Source organism: Equus caballus, chromosome 2, assembly GCF_041296265.1.
Source record: "Equus caballus isolate H_3958 breed thoroughbred chromosome 2, TB-T2T, whole genome shotgun sequence".
Lineage (NCBI taxonomy): Eukaryota > Metazoa > Chordata > Mammalia > Perissodactyla > Equidae > Equus > Equus caballus.
Genome location: NC_091685.1, coordinates 25441155 through 25456931, shown reverse-complemented (window position 1 = coordinate 25456931; position 15777 = coordinate 25441155). Strand labels below are relative to the sequence as shown.

The window sequence follows — 15777 nt, the reverse complement described above, 5'->3', positions numbered from 1 at the left end:
ACAACCTTCTTTAGAACTCCTTCCTCCCTCCCTGAAACTGTGGAGGTTTCTTCAGAGAAACAGCGATATACTAATCACATTCTTCTGCCTTTTACTAGGCTTCTGATCCACAGAAGTAGTATCTCTCTAATTTGGCCAATTGGAGGGAAAAAAGAACAATCTGAATAAATAAATTCTTAGCAAATTAAAGAACTTTTTTTTAATTAACAGCAGGTATGGTGCTTTTAAATACATACAATAACCAGAATTAGGTTAATGAACTGTTCCGTGGCTAAAATCCTTAGGGAACTTTCTTTAATAGCCAAAAACTATCTGTCATCAGCAGATCAATTGACTGAATACTCATGACCTCTAAAGAGTGTAGCTCCCTGAAAACACCTGTTCTCTATAAGGTAAGCATTCCTCTTCCCAGGGTTATAAACAAGTTAATTTACGCTGCTAACTTGAAAACATTTTCTTTATAGATAGAGAAGAAAGTTGCCAGTAGCCCCAGTAAAACTTGTTGCTTGGAAAAACTCCAAACCCACAGTGTACAGCTGTAGATAGACTTGCCCTCTCAACCTCTATTTCTAAAAGGCACCGTGCAGGGAAGAAATCCCCATAGTTTTTCTATCTGTACATGAGAGACTTATGCACCTTTCAAAATCTTTAGGTACCCAAAAGAAAGGAAAATATATGTCCAGACAAAACCTTGTAAATGAATTTCATAGCAGTATTGTTTGTAATACTCAAAAAATGGAAACAACCCAAAGGTCCATCAACTGATAAAGGGATAACCAAAGTGTGGTAGATATCTTATAATGGCCTATTATTGAGCAACAAAAGGGAATGAAGCAGTGACACATGCTACACCATGGATGGGCCTTGAAAACATTACGCTAAGTCAAAGAAGTCAGTCAAAAAGGACCACATATTGTATGATTCCTTTTATACATGTTGAAAGTAGGCAAATCCACAGACACAGAGACTGATGGTTGCTGATGGCTGGGGGGGTGACTGCTACTGGGGACAGGTTTTTTGAGATGATGAAAATGTTCTACAATTGACTGTGGTGATGGCTGCACAACTCTGTGAATCTGCTAAAAACCAATGAACTGTACTTTAATGGATGAATTATGTATCAATAGAGCAATTACAAAAAAATCTTTAGGGCCCCAATTTCTACAAACCTCAAAGTTTTCCTGATGAGATTCATAAAAACACTAAGAAAGGTACTTTAACCATAAAAGAGCACTTACTAAAGGCGATAAACAGACAAATCCACGTCTGCAGGATCTTCAGAAACCATTAATATGGCACTTCAAAAACCAACAGTTCTCAAAAAATATTACATGAAAAAAACATGAACAACATTTCTTTGGCAAAGGTCCAGTAACTCTCCAACTGCAGGTCTTATCACCAATGCCATGTACGCCCTTCAGGCCCAAGCTCTTTAATCAAAATCCCAAATATTCAACTCATCCAACCCACTGCCAATCACTGACCGCACTTCTCAACAGTATTCACAGCAGGGAGCAAAACACCAGAGCAGTGCACTGAGCTGAAGCCACACTCCCATTATGGCTCCTACGACATCCAGAAGATGAAGAAACGGAGCGTAAAGAGTACAGAAGAAGGGTTAGAGGTCCCTCAACAACAACAACAAACTCCTACCCTACCCTCAGCACTTACTGCTCTTGGCATCGTGTTCATCATCAACCCTCCATTCCTCTGTGAGTGTTAAGCCATTTCCCAACAGTGAATAGATGGATTCTAAGCAAGAGCCAGAACTCTTTTCTTTTAAGTATTCTTTCCACAATACCCGGAAGCATGATTCTGTACTCAGGCTCAGCCTATAGAAAGTAATCAGCGAATATCATTGCCTGGGAGAAAATGGACACACGCACAAAAGACGTGCGTCTCTTCTGCAAGAAGAGAGGGGTTTAATGAAAAACAGTATCATATGACTTCACAGTTATGAGGCACTTCAACCCCATCCACACTCAAGTCTGAAACCCAGCCCTTCCTGAGGAACCACGGTGCTTTCTCTTACTAACAATCTCGTGATTCGCCCTATTTCCCTCTTCTCTTTGGCTACAGGGACACCCAGAGCAAATTCTATAGCCCACCATACTCTGGTACGTATTTCTAAATCTTAAATCTACCCCCTTCGTTTTCCTGACATACCCTTACTTTCCCATTGTTACAGCTCATTACCACCAATCCTCTAATTTTTTTTCTAATGCCACACCAAAAACCTTCTGAAACAAAACAAAGATGTACCAGAAACCTCTGCAAGTTGTTCACTTAGGAACCACACACATACCACAGCATTAGAAAAGGTATCTGACTGAATACTTTTTTTTCAAACTGGAAACTAATTCTTAAAATTGGAAAATAATCCTTAAAGTTATAATCAAAGAAGGCCTACCGAGGATCCTTTGACCAAGTACATAACGTTAAGTCTTTGAGAACCCCAAATATAATGAAAAAGGCTCTAAGAATACAGGTGTAAGCAAAAACAAAACATGAAGGCATGAATTACTCTGCTTTAATGCATGATGTTTACTAAACGCCACTGGCCTAAATGCTGAGGCACCTAATAAGCATCTATGCAGAAAGACAAGAGACTCCCGGTCTAAGAGTCATTCAGCAGGGACAATAAAAAAGGATCTTAGGGGGGCTGGCCCGGTGGCGAGATGGTTAAGTGTGCACATTCCGCTAAAGCGGCCCAGAGTCCACCGGTTCAGATCCTGGGTGCAGACATGGCACCACTCGGCAAGCCATGCTGTGGTAGGCATCCCACATATAAAGTAGAGGCAGATAGGCGCGGATGTTAGCTCAGGGTCAGTCTTCCTCAGCAAAAAGAGGAGGATTGGCAGCAGATGTTAGCTCAGGGCTAATCTTCCTCAAAAAAAAAAAAAAGGATCTTAGGGAATGACAAGACTCCCAGTATGGGGAATACTTGCACTTCCTCCCAGTTGATCATAGTATTTATTAATTACAAGTGTAAGGATTAACTCTCAGCCATTGGACAGTAAGAAGGACGGACATGTCAGGGGTCGGTGTCAGGAGACCACCAGAAGACAGCAACACCAAGTGAAACAGAAAGGGGTACAAATAAGAGGCCAAGAAAAGACTCATCCACTGAACCTTGCCCGGCTATCTAGAACTATCTCCCCAGCCGCCAACGGATGGTGGATACTGATGCGTCCTAGTGCCAAGAAACTACCAGCAAAAGTGAGAAAACTGTGTTGTCCTCTAAATTTCCTTTCTCCCAAAGCAGAGCCTCTACCTAACTCTGCCTCTTAAATCCAGTACAGAGGCCACAGTTCAACTGATCAACTTTAAAATGTTTTCCCTATTTCATCATCCACTTTATCTCACAGCAGTTTACAGAGAAAACAGATTTCACAATAAGATAATAAAACAATCACAGCAAGTCAGACCTCGGGCTTTGCAGGACAAAACCTTTAATACTACTCAGAAAAAAAAATCTTAAGTTATCAAAATTACTGTTAAAATAAATACAGAAAACTTTTTTTGTAGGCAAAATTTTACACAGTATTATTCACTTACATAGGAAGATGTGTTTTCTAGAGTTTTATAACATCTCGATCCACATCCAGTGTCCTGTTTACTATGGGTAAATTTTACAGGAAAAAAAAAAATTCATGGGACTGCTTTCACTCACTCTCCTCCAAAGACCTCAATTTGGCCAAACATTAGGGCTTTACAGTTTCTAACTATACGACATACAATAATTTTATGAATTAAAACAAGTGATACATGTTTATATTCTGTTTTTTTCTTGAGGAAGACTAGCCCTGAGCTAACATCTGCCAATCCTCCTCTTTTTGCTGAGGAAGACTGGCCCTGAGCTAACATCCGTGCCCATCTTCCTCTACTTTATTTGTGGGATGCCTACCACAGCATGGCGTGCTAAGCGGTGCCATGTCCGCACCCGGGATCAAACCAGTGGACCCCGGGCTGCCGAGAAGCGGAAGATGCGCACTTAACCGCTGCGCCACCGGGCCAGCCCCCCATGTTTATATTCTTAAGGTAAAAAAAGACAAATACAGAAAGACCATAAAGAGTTTGCGGTACATTATAACTTTTTGAATAACCATACAAACAAATCTAAATACTCTTCCTCACCTCACAATATTATTTTACGGTTTCTAAATTTTAGTTTTACCTAATTTTAAATATCTCAGTTTGCAAGATTTTTAAAGTACTGCATATCACCTCAACACGTCTTCTCAAGCTGTTAATGTTTTAAACTTTTATTTCAAGAGCTGTATGCTAATTATTTGTCAAGTTTCATACTCAGAAAATAAAACTTAAACATTAAGAAAAGCAGTCATTTATATATTAGACACAGCTTAAAGAACTCACTATAAAGAAGGGAGAAGAACCAGGCTGATGGCCCAGTGGTTCAAGTTTGGTGCTCTCACGGCTTCAGCGGCCCAGGTTCGTCTCTCCGTTGGGTCGCGGAACCACACCACCCTCTGTCAGTTGCCATGCTGTGGCAGCGGCTCACACAGAAGGACTAGACCAACTTACAGCTAGGATATACGACTATGTGCTGGGGTTCTGGGGAGGGGAAAACGTAGACACTAAGAGAATTCCTACATCAGGCAGGAAAATCCTAACTTCAAAAGGGAAAAAAAAAAATTTTAAGTGTAAAAAATTAATTGCTCAGAAAAGGGAGTAACAATGAGAACGGATATAAAGTACCTGGCATGACAAACAGCTCCCTTCCCTCCAACACTGCTGGCTGACACCACAGCCTGTGATATTGTTTCCTTTACCAGCTCACTGGTGAGAGCATTCTGCCAATTTAATCTTTTTAAATTTTGTTCCATTATGCCAAAAGGACTTAAAAAAAAAAAAGGGTAAGGAAATAGGCCCACCAAACAGGAATACCAGCCCTGTGGATGGCAGAATATACTGGCAGCAGGATTACCTTATATTGAGTCACTGTCTCTGCAGAGATAAGTTTCCCACAATTACTACTTAGAATACACATGCAATAAAAACAAAACTGAAAAAAAGCCGGACTTTAGCATTACTGCTCTTGAGGGGAAAACAAGGACTCCTGTAATTATAGGAGAAAAATAAACATTTGTATTCATCTCCCTGTATCAGCAAGTTTATCATCTCTAAAATTCAAGCAAAATTATGGCAAATACTTATTTGACCTTGGCATGTGCTACTTTGCTGCAATAGTGGGCTTCGGTTTGGTTTAGTTTTAAGGCTACAAATATTCCTAGGGAGGCAGAAATATAGAGAGAGCAGTGAAAGCCCAAAGACCTGGCTTCAAAACCAGGGTCTACGCAGTAACTAAGCTTCAGTTTCTCATCTCTCAAGAGCATTATCTCCACTGGGGGATTGTTCTGAGGACAAAATACAGGGAATACACAGCCCAGCGCCTGGAACACAGGGCTCAGGAAATGTTTCTGTCACTGTCAGTGATTCGCAACCTCTTCTGCATTCCCACCCGACACATGGGACACCCTCTTACTCCTCCAACCCGAAACAGAGGCTGCTGAGGGCAGTGATTCTCCGCCTAGAGAGCCGCCCCTGCACTCTTCAATTACACTACTCACCACTGCTGCTCGTCCTAGTGGCCCCCACCTGTGGCCAGTGTTTCCCAGCAGGACAGCTGAGCTCTAAGATCCACTGCTTTACCTGAGTGCAAAGCTGAAGAACTTGGGGTCTTCACAAATTCAATCAACACAAAAGTTTCAGACACCTCTTGGGAAATGGGCATGAAAAACACAATAGTCTCTGCCCTAGAATGGTCCAGTCCAAGAGGGGAGATCAACACCAAAACCAGAAAACTACTATATGCTGTAAGGACTGCAGGAGAGCTGACTGGTGGCTGGTCCACGGCTGCAACACAGCAACTACCTTGAGTTCCCTAACGTTGCTCGTTCTAGCATGTGTCCAGCCCAACAGAATAGTGTTGTGATGAGTGCCAATTCCAAGTTGGGTCATTCGTTTAGGCCCCCGGGTATGAAACAGGTTTTGCCACTTAACATTAAGTCTGGTTTGCTAACTAACCTAGATAAAACTGCTAAGTCATATATGGGGCCAGCCTGGTGGCGTAGCGGTTAAGTTCACACTCCGTTTCGGCAGTGCAGGGTTCGGCGGTGCAGGGTTCACAGGTTCAGATCCCAGGCACAGACCTACACACGCTTATCAAGCCATGCTGTGGCAGGCGTCCCACATATAAAACACAGGAAGATGGACACAGATGTGAGCTCACGGCCAGTCTTCCACAACAAAAAGAGGAGGATTGGTGGCAGATATTAGCTCAGGGCTAATCTTCCTCAAAAAAAATTAAAAAAACAAATCATATATGATTCCTTATGATAGGGCTCAGCATAAGACAGAGTTCAGAGTAAGCCTTCAATAAACACTTGTTGACTTGCACAGCACAGCCAGATTTTAGATCTTAGAGCCCTGCCAAGGCCTGATCCAGAGTTTGATTTGCCCACTCAGCCAAGCACCTTGATTCTCCTGTCAGCTTTCACCCATCAGCCTATCACTAGGAAAGCCAACACGAGATTTCATAAATCTATAATATAGATTATTTATTTTTTTGTTTTTGTTTTTTCAGAAAGATTGGCCCTGAGCTAACATCTGCTGCCAATCTTCCTCTTTTTTTCACGTAAGGAAGACTGTCGCTGAGCTAACATCTGTGCTACTCTTGCTCTATTTTATGTGGGATGCTAGCGCAGCCTCGCTTGATGAGCAGCACTAGGTCCGCGCCGGAGATCCAAACCTGCAAACCCCAGGCCGTGACAGCGGAGTGTGAGAACTTAACCATATGCCACCTGGCCAGCTCCTAGGATATAGATTTTAAAAATCAACGTTTATGATTTTTAAACAATATTTAGCCAAAAAAGGCAAAAATTACAGGCCTTCCACTTTTGCCCCCTACACAGCTACCACCCAAACCAAATCCCTTCTACTTTGCTCTTCCTCTACACGCACAGCTGCCTACATCTCAGACTCCACACGTGTACCACCAAACTTAACTACCTGTCCCCAAACCAGAGCCCCCTCTATTTTCATCTCTATTACTTCATTTCCCCAGGGACCCACGATTTCTAACTCAACGACTAAATTCTGCACATTTCTCAGTCCCATACTTCTTTTCCACTGCTCACACCAGAGCTGTTAGAGTAGTTACCCAATTAGTCCCAGGCCTTACCCACTCCAATCTCTTAGTGCCAACTCAATCTCCCCAAAACACCACTGAACAAAAGCCACTCCATACACAGACACTCAAAAACCCTGCTTCCGACTGAATTAAATCTTAGGCTGGCATTCAACACCCCTATCTTTGCATCAATGTCCTTTTTCCCCAACTTAATTTTAAGGCCAAAGCATTAAGGACTCATGCATTCAATAAATTCCTTCTGAAGCTCTATTATATGCCTAATTCTGGGCACTGGGATAGTGAGATGAATAAAATTTGATCCCGACCTCCAAGACTCCCAGCAAATAGGAAATGAAAATACAGCGTCTTAAGTAATAGGTACATCATAAAGCTAAAAAGCACCCTAAGCGCACAAGCAGCAGCCCCTTCTCTCTCATCTGTCTTAGTGCCCCTGCCTACACATAGTAGGTGCTCATGAAGCAGCACAGATACTGATGACTGTTCCAGTAAACCAAAGACCTAAGATCAACGTGCTCCATAAATCCCTGCGGAACAAGAGGATGCGTTCCACCTCTTCGTTTCTACTGTGGTAAAGAACTATGGGACATGGGCAGCCTTCTTTGGAAGGGTCAGGGGAAGCACAACCGAGAATTCAGACTTGCAGGCGTGCTTGTGGCCGACTCCTTTCTGAAGCAGAACAGACGCACCAAAGGCCTAGTGAAAGATCAGTTCTTTTGGCAAATCAGTACTCAGATGGGGACAATATCAAGTGAACCTTTGCAAATTCAACCTATACCCAATTTAAAAGAACAGCCTGAGTAAAACGTTCTCATCTTTTCATCACTATCAGGTAGTTAGGAAACACCAACCAGGCTAAACTCTCTTCTCCGTAAAATACGCTGTGATTCCAGCTGTGGTTTTGGATTACTAAAAATAAGCATGTTAAAATCAACCAAATGAAACAAGTGCTTACAACAAAAAGATGGTTAAAACCTAGAAGCTACACTCACTCCTCTCTGACACAAAACATTAGATGTATCAGTTCCATTTCAAATAAATTTCTCTTGAGCAGCTGATTTGTTATCCACTTCCGCTACTTTCAAGTATAACATCTTAAAAACAAAAGTCACCCACGACCAACAGGAAAGGCTCTAAAATATGTATTCGGCCTATAAACAGCCCAAACAGTTCTTAAAAGAATATACGTCATAGGAAAAAAAGTACCGTTAAAAAAAGTATACCCAAAAATATAATGTGCACGTTAACGTAATGTGTCTTTTTTTCAGTGAACCGGTCATTTACTATTTAGCACCAGAATAAGTGATCCAGTAACAATATTACAACAATCATCCTTTAAAACAAGTGACTGTTTAGTTGAGACCAAATGAAATTAACAATTTAGGCTTTTAAAGACATTCACCGAAAGCAGATAGCCAAAGTGGACAGATTATCAAAGAGTTTCAAAGCTGGAAGAGGGAACTTTCTTTACCTGATGTTCTGCATGAATGTTATCCCCAGTAGGCCATCGATGTTTGCTATTATTATAGCCGCCTCCACCACTTCCTCCTCCCCCAAGCTGCTCACCATGCTGCCTCTGAAAGAAGTAGTCCACCATAGCGTCGTCCTGGGAACGGCCTGCAACTCCTATAGATCCTGGGACAGGGCTGGAGTGTGTCCCAGCTGCAAGAGCTTGATTTGCAGCTGGTTGTGGCTGCGCTTGCGACCCTGTTCCAGATGTCAAAACAACAGGCATGTTGGGATTAGCTGGTTCTTGAGGGTGATGTTTCAGGTGGGGGCTGAAAGAGTCCTGCCAAAGCACTGCTTTTCTCTTCAAGACACATGCAACGCTCATTCCACCAACACCTAAGGACAAACAGGTTATAAACGTTTAAAATTTGCATTTTTAAAAGCAGAACTCGATATACACCAAGACAAAAATATGAGCCCCAGGTCTTTTGCAATACATCATTTACAACCAGTTTCTACCAAGCAGCCAAATGTTTTATTATATACGCAATTTTCTAAACTGAAACCTCATTTTTACGTTCCTGAGTTTGCGTGCATATGGAAATAAACGTAGGTGGTGGCAGGCACTCTGACAAGGGATTGGGATCAGGAAGCACTCAAGACAGCAGCCATAGGGAAACTTTAGATACTTTTTAAATGAACAAGAGCTTCATAAAATATCGCTTTACAGCTGGAGCAGACATACGCCAATAAACCAAACAAAAATCCAAACCCCATATATAATTAGCAATGACTCAGATTGTCTAAAACTTGAAAGGACCCTTTAAAATGTCCAACATATTCATAGTCTGCTCCTTGAAGAAACAATAAGGCCTCCTGATGGGAAAAAATTCAAAATTTTTTACCAGTAATTCACAATTACTGTACGTGTAATCACATTTTTACTCCATGAGTACTTTGACTCCTAGAAACAGGATGAAACCAAACCAAACTCAAACACTTTCCTAGTATAAAGTGTCACTGCAGAAAAAAACAGACGCCTCAACACAGCAACAATTGTGTGGCAAATATATTGTAGACATTATCTCATCACCCTATTTTACAGATGAAAACACCAAGGTACAGAAAAGCCACAGGATGTGCCCAATGCCATTCAGCTGGTGACTTGCCGGGAAGGGATTCAAACCTAAACGTGTTGTGCACCCAAGCCTAGTTCCTTCTATCAATCCCTTGCTACTCCCCAGGAAATCAACACAGGAACGTTTCTATCACTTGCATCTGCTACTTTTCTCTGGAAAGATCAACAAAGAACCTCCAAATGTTACTATGAAACCTTACTACTTTCTTTTCCTAAAATCAAAAACTGTATTTGTACATAAGAGAGAACACTTGTCAGCCTGTGGATACTTTAAAAAAATTGTTACAAAGTAATTAATCAGTTACCAACCAGAAGACGCCTGTCCATAGACCCTAAAGTCTAACTGCAAGGCTATCAACATGAGAGTCAACTACTACAGACGCTTTCTCTCTCCTTAACCCCAGTGACATTTCAAAAACAGACTCACAAGATTTATGAATAATCTATTAAATTATTTCTATTTATAGAATAATTAAAGCTCCTGATAAAGAAACATCTGCTTCTCACAACTAATTTATGTTTTGAAGCCAGAACTAAGACACAACAGAATCTGTAATTTGCTCAAAGCCTAATTGGCAAACGCCTAGTCTCAATGAACAATTCCAAGCCATCAGCACCTCACTACAGGTACTGGGGTAGTCTAGCTTTCCGGACTTCAGTTTCTGCTGGCATGAATAGAATCCTGTTCACACTTAAGTGTCAAAACCAGAAAGTCATAGCCGTCTTTACCATAGGTCTTTGCAAAGTGCTAACCAGCTAAAGCCTTTCTGTTTGATTTTCAAAAGAACCCACTGCCCTCTTATTACCAATAGCAGCCAGCCTCATTTTTCTTCTATGAGGGAGTTGGATCTGAATCTGTTCTGGAGCAAGCAAGACAATCCCAAACCCAAGTTTACCACTAAACTAGCAACCTCTCTGAGCCTGTTTCCTCACCTAGAAAATGGAAGAAATCCTTCCTCTATGCCTCACAAGGTTTCTTTTTTTAATCAAAATGAAATAATAGATATAAAAATGTTGGGTACATTTAATGTCACCCCGCTGAGATTCCAGGAATTCAGTTACCACCAGTTAAGGCAATGGAGCTCCAGTCCCTAAAAGGATTCCAAAAATAGCAAATGCAATCTTTTCTGAAATAAAAGATTTGCCGTAACACTTATCTAAGAATTTCCATGTGAAAAAGGTGTTTCCCACTGAAACACACTGAACACAACTTCGAACAAGGAATGGGGCGGGGAGGGGGGGTTGGAGGGGAGACCCTATAAAAATGTTCAAACAAAACAATTGGCTTTTGTAAAGCTATCTACATGCCCTGAGACTTCCTGCTTTACCTAATGAGGCAAGGCAGTTTCTCAAACAAGAGAAAACCTGGCAGAACAGTTTGAAAGTGAGCAAATACCTAAGCAATTTACATGTGCCTCGCGTAGTTTTGTAATATCTTGGCAACTACAGGACAAAAATTAAGAAATCAGTCACTTAAAGATCAGGAAACAAACATTTAAATTGCCGATGACTTTTAGAGAACTCTCAAAGCCCACTAAAAAGTTACGTGTAGCATTTGAAATATGAATTTGTTTTTCAAACGGTATATTATAAAAATAACTAGCAACTGGAAATAAGCACTGATTCTAGTTACTCTCCCACAGTTATCAAACTGTACATCAAAGTGTTTTTAATATCACTAATAAAGATTTTATTTCAAAGGAAGTTTAATCTAGCTCCACGGCTCCCCTTTTTTTCCACTAAAATGTTTAAAAGGTCTTTATTTTCACCACCGTGAAAAAAACATTTTGTGGTCACAAATTTATTTTAAAGCAGTTCATTTCAAACCCAAACTAAACTTCAAACCCAACTTCAAAAAAAGCTGTGGCCTTGGATAGAATGAATTCAACTGTGGCTAAGGCAAAACTAACTCAAAGTTCAGAATCCAGTATTTCCCAAAGATCCAGATAAACAATCAACAGGCCCCAAGCGTGTCTTATAAAGTTAAACTTAGCAACGGGTCACAATGTTTCTTTTGCTTACTAACACGGCCCGGGGAGCCACATCTCTCGGAGGAGGCTAGTCTCGGGGAGTTTTTACGTGTTTTCATACAACAAACCAAAAAGCTAAAGCTGCAAGCCTATTGTTTCAGAAGCAAATCACTTCACAACAGAAGCCCCAGAAAGCCTCGCAAACTCTCCTCCTTCATCTCAAAGTAGGAAGTGAACGAATTGAAATCTACAAGGAAGAACACTGTTTTCTTAATTGGACAATAAGGAGTAACAATCTTTCAAGTGATGGGGAGGAGAAAACCTTCCCTGATTGTGAGTGTGTGAGTGTGCGTGCGTGTGCGTGGGGCTGGGGGGGGCCTTAACTGGTGGAAAAAAGTTACAGGAGCGTCCTCCTCCCTCGACGTGGGAGTGGTACTGACAAGTATAACAAATGATCTATGTTTACCAAGAACGCTGTAAGGACGAAAACTACCTCGTGTCGTGTATGTCTCCCTCCTACCGAGGGGTGAACACCTCTTCGAGTTCAGACACACACGCACCGACACATGGAGGCTCGAAGAGGAAGCAGCCACCAAAAAAAAACACCAGCTCTCACGGAAACAAAAGGCCACAAGCACCCAGGAGCCTGAAAAGCGATCTGAAACTTCCTGATCGCCCCTTCTCCACGTTTCAGGCTCGCCCAGCTCCCCCGCCGGAGGTCCCCAGCCCAGGGCCACGGCTGCTCCTGGGGCGATTTATTGTTCTCCCGCTCCGGCGCTGCCACGGAAGCTCAAGAAGTCGAAGAAACCCCGGGCGGCAGAGCTCTCCACTCCATGGCCACACACAGGGATCGGAGCTTCGCAAACCCATCCAAAAAGCAACCCGAATGGCAGCATCAATCTTCGGGGGCTCCAGCGGGCCGAGCAGAAATGGAGAGGCAAGGCTGTGCCCCGGGCCCAGGCCTACAGCCCCGGCCTTCTCCTCGCTTCCACCCCGCTCCCCACCCCCTCCCTCCTTTGATAACAATAGGGGCCTTGCTGCTGACTCCAAAACATGTACGAGGAACAGCGAGTGAGAAGCCTCCGCCAGGGCCCCGGCGGCTTTTCCAAAGCCCTTCTCGCCCCCCCAACCGCTCTCAAACACCAATACAAAGGGACAATCTGCTCGCTGGGGGTCCGGAGCAGCCTTTGGGGCCGGCGGGGTGCGGATACTCACGGGCGGAGCGGTAGGATGAAGATGGATTTCAGCCCCCCGATCTTCTCTCTCCGGCGCTCTCGCTCCCCCTTACCTTTCACTCTGACAACATGGCGGCCCACTGGGGACTGGGCTGGCGCGGTGCATCATGGGATAGGCGCTGGCCCCGGCTCCGGCGGTGGCAGCGGCATGTGCGGAGAAGGCAGGCGGCTCTGGAACAGGTTGCCCGGTTGCCATGCCAACCCGGGGCCTGTGTGAACTTGGGAAACTCGCAGGCAACACAACCGCTGCGCGCGCGAGGGCCCGCCCGCTAGGCGAGCGCGCGCCGCCGCGGGCAGAAGGCGGCGGCCCGCGGGGCCGGGCGCGCGGGGTCGGGGCGGCGACGCGCCAGCGAGTCGACCGGGGACCTTAGATGGGCGCCTCCCGGCCGCGCGCCCTCCCGGTTTCAGCCCCAGATTGCAACAGCCTGCAGTGTTCACGCACGCCTGCTCGCGGGGCCCTGGCGTAACAGGTGCTGCCTTCAAACCCCTTGGCTGCAGCTTTCTGGCTCCGTGGCCTTATTTCGTCTTCCTGCCTCCATTGCCCCGTTTGTAAAATGAAGAGGAAAATGAGAACGGCTACTCAACAGAATCACCGTGAGGATTAAGCGGAAGAATACATGTAAAGTACTTAGTCCAGGGCCTGGGACGGGGAAGCAGGACCACTGCTTGATTTGCGGGGTCTGGCAAAAAATGAAAGTGTGGGGCCCCTTGTCCAAAATTATTAGGAATCTCAAGACAGCGATAGCAGAACATTAAACGAAAAACGTAAGGCCGAACCTATTTGTAAGCACGCCATCACGGTTAGCTGTTGTCCTTCTGCCCAGTTTCCATGAATAGAAATTTGGCCATTTGATGATGAAAGTGACTTTTCGAATCAGTAGTGTTTGGTAAGACACAGTTGTTCTGTCTCAAAGTAAACCCAAGATGGATTGAAAAGGTAGGCAAATCACGATACTTATAAAAGACCAGAAGAGGATAAAAGAGGGGAAAAGCTTTATAATTGGAGGAGGGAAAGTGTTTATAATGAATCTAAATCAATCACTTTTAAAAACTGAAAGAAATTTAAACATCTGTACAGTAAAAGAGGCCATCGACAAAGTAGAACAAATGAGAAAATAGCTAAAATATATTGCAATATGCATGGTAGACAAAGGGTTAATCTTCATGATAAATATGGAATTTCTCTAATTAATTGAAAACAAGCAAACCAAAAGAGACAGATGTAAAATCACTAATGGTCAATAAACACGTAAAAGATGAGTTTTAGGAGGCTCAGGAGGAGAGGAGCAGGGAATGCAGAGGGACTGCTAATGGGTATGGGTTTCTTTTCCGGGGTGTTGAAAAGTTTTAAAATTAGATTGTAATGATGGTTGCACAACTCTGAGAATGTACTAAAAACCGCCGAACTGTGCACTTTAAATGGGCGAAGTTTATGGTATATGAAATATATCTCAATAAAGCTGTAAAAATGAGAAAAAATAGTAAAAGAAATGCAACTTGGAAATGTAATATTTTCATCTATTAAATATACTGGCAAAGATTTAAATGATTGTTAGCACCTTGTTTTGGCAAGATTTGTGAGAAAATCAGCACTCACATGGTTTCAATGGTCTGAGTATGTAGTACTTTTATTTTTTTTAAAGAATGATATCCTTGTTTAAGCTCCTGAGCTCTGCTAGTCACAGCTGTGTGACCTTGGGCAAGTCTCAGCTCCTTCATCCATAAAGTAAGGATATCAGTACTCTTCTCACAGGGTGGTTACAATGGTTAAATGAACTAATGTGTATAAAGTGCCTGACACAGAATTAGCACTCAATAAATGTAGCTGTTTTGTTGCTGTTGTGGTCTTGTATTCATTTCTGAATCACCAGAAACCAACATAATGTAGGGCATACAGTAATTACTCGTTAAATGTTTGTTAAATGAACAAATTCAACAGCCATTTAGAGTGTCAATTCAAATTCAACAACCCTAAAAGTAATACATTGTATTCAGAGATCCAGCTCTTAAGCCAAGTCAGAAATTACTTACCGTCTCTGAACCTCCATTTTTCTCCCATGGAACCGAGGGTAGCATTAAATGAAATAAAGCAGATGAAGCACTTAGCCCCATGGAGCCAGGACGCTGGCAAGTGCTGAGTAGCCATAATACGAAAACATGCAAGAAGAGGAAATACAGCAAACATGAGAAAGTCACAAAATTTCCAGAAACTCACCGGGCTGTGTTCTCCCTGATTTCATTCTGAGATCCATGACTAACTCCTTTGTTTTAAGCTTTAGCTTTTGTTACTCAGGTGTAGAGATTGTAATTCTAAGATCAGTTTAGCCAAAGCCATGTGGTACCACGCCCCATTCAGGCCTCTCCCTGGTCAAATGCTGCAATCTCCACAGAATACTTGTCACCCATCCCTGCTTTCCCTTAGGAATTGCTCTCAAGGGACCAGAGGCCCCTGCTCAGCCCCAAAATAACCCCATCAGAGTCTGGCCTCCAACAAACTCATGAGACTGTCCTGTTATCATATGTTTATCTGTGTGCCATGCGCTGTGCTAAGACTTTAGATTAATTATTTCATCTAAAACTCCTCAAATTCCTATGAGATGGACAACATTATTATTCCCGTTTAAAAATGAGCCAACTGAGGTTTGGTGAGGTTAAGGAATCTGATTAGCATTTATCCAAATACGTTGTCTAAGCCTATTTGCTAAGAGTTGGCTGGTCAGGAGGATGTCAAAATCATCCCTCAAACTAGGGAATCTTCACGATTCCTCTGGTTAAACGCACACATAACAGATAATATAGTCAGTCTTCGGGAGG

General features: G+C 42.9%; 1 protein-coding gene across 50 annotated transcripts in view; it reads right to left on the bottom strand.

The window, feature by feature from the left end:
- PUM1 (pumilio RNA binding family member 1) overlaps positions 1–13376 on the bottom strand; it is a 122680-nt gene extending 109304 nt beyond the window's left edge. For 23 of the 50 annotated variants that reach the window (XM_023634703.2, XM_070260520.1, XM_070260541.1 and 20 more), the window contains exons 1-2: positions 12944–13076; positions 8643–9016 (exon numbers count right to left, since the gene is read on the bottom strand). In XM_023634703.2, coding sequence (XP_023490471.1) covers positions 8643–9005 — 363 coding nt within the window. In that variant the 5' untranslated portion in view covers positions 9006–9016; positions 12944–13076. Of the gene's footprint in view, positions 1–8642; positions 9017–12943 lie in introns of all 50 variants that reach the window. The other 27 variants (XM_070260534.1, XM_070260549.1, XM_070260537.1 and 24 more) reach the window with 12 other exon arrangements.
- Between the last annotated feature and the right edge of the window lie 2401 nt (positions 13377–15777).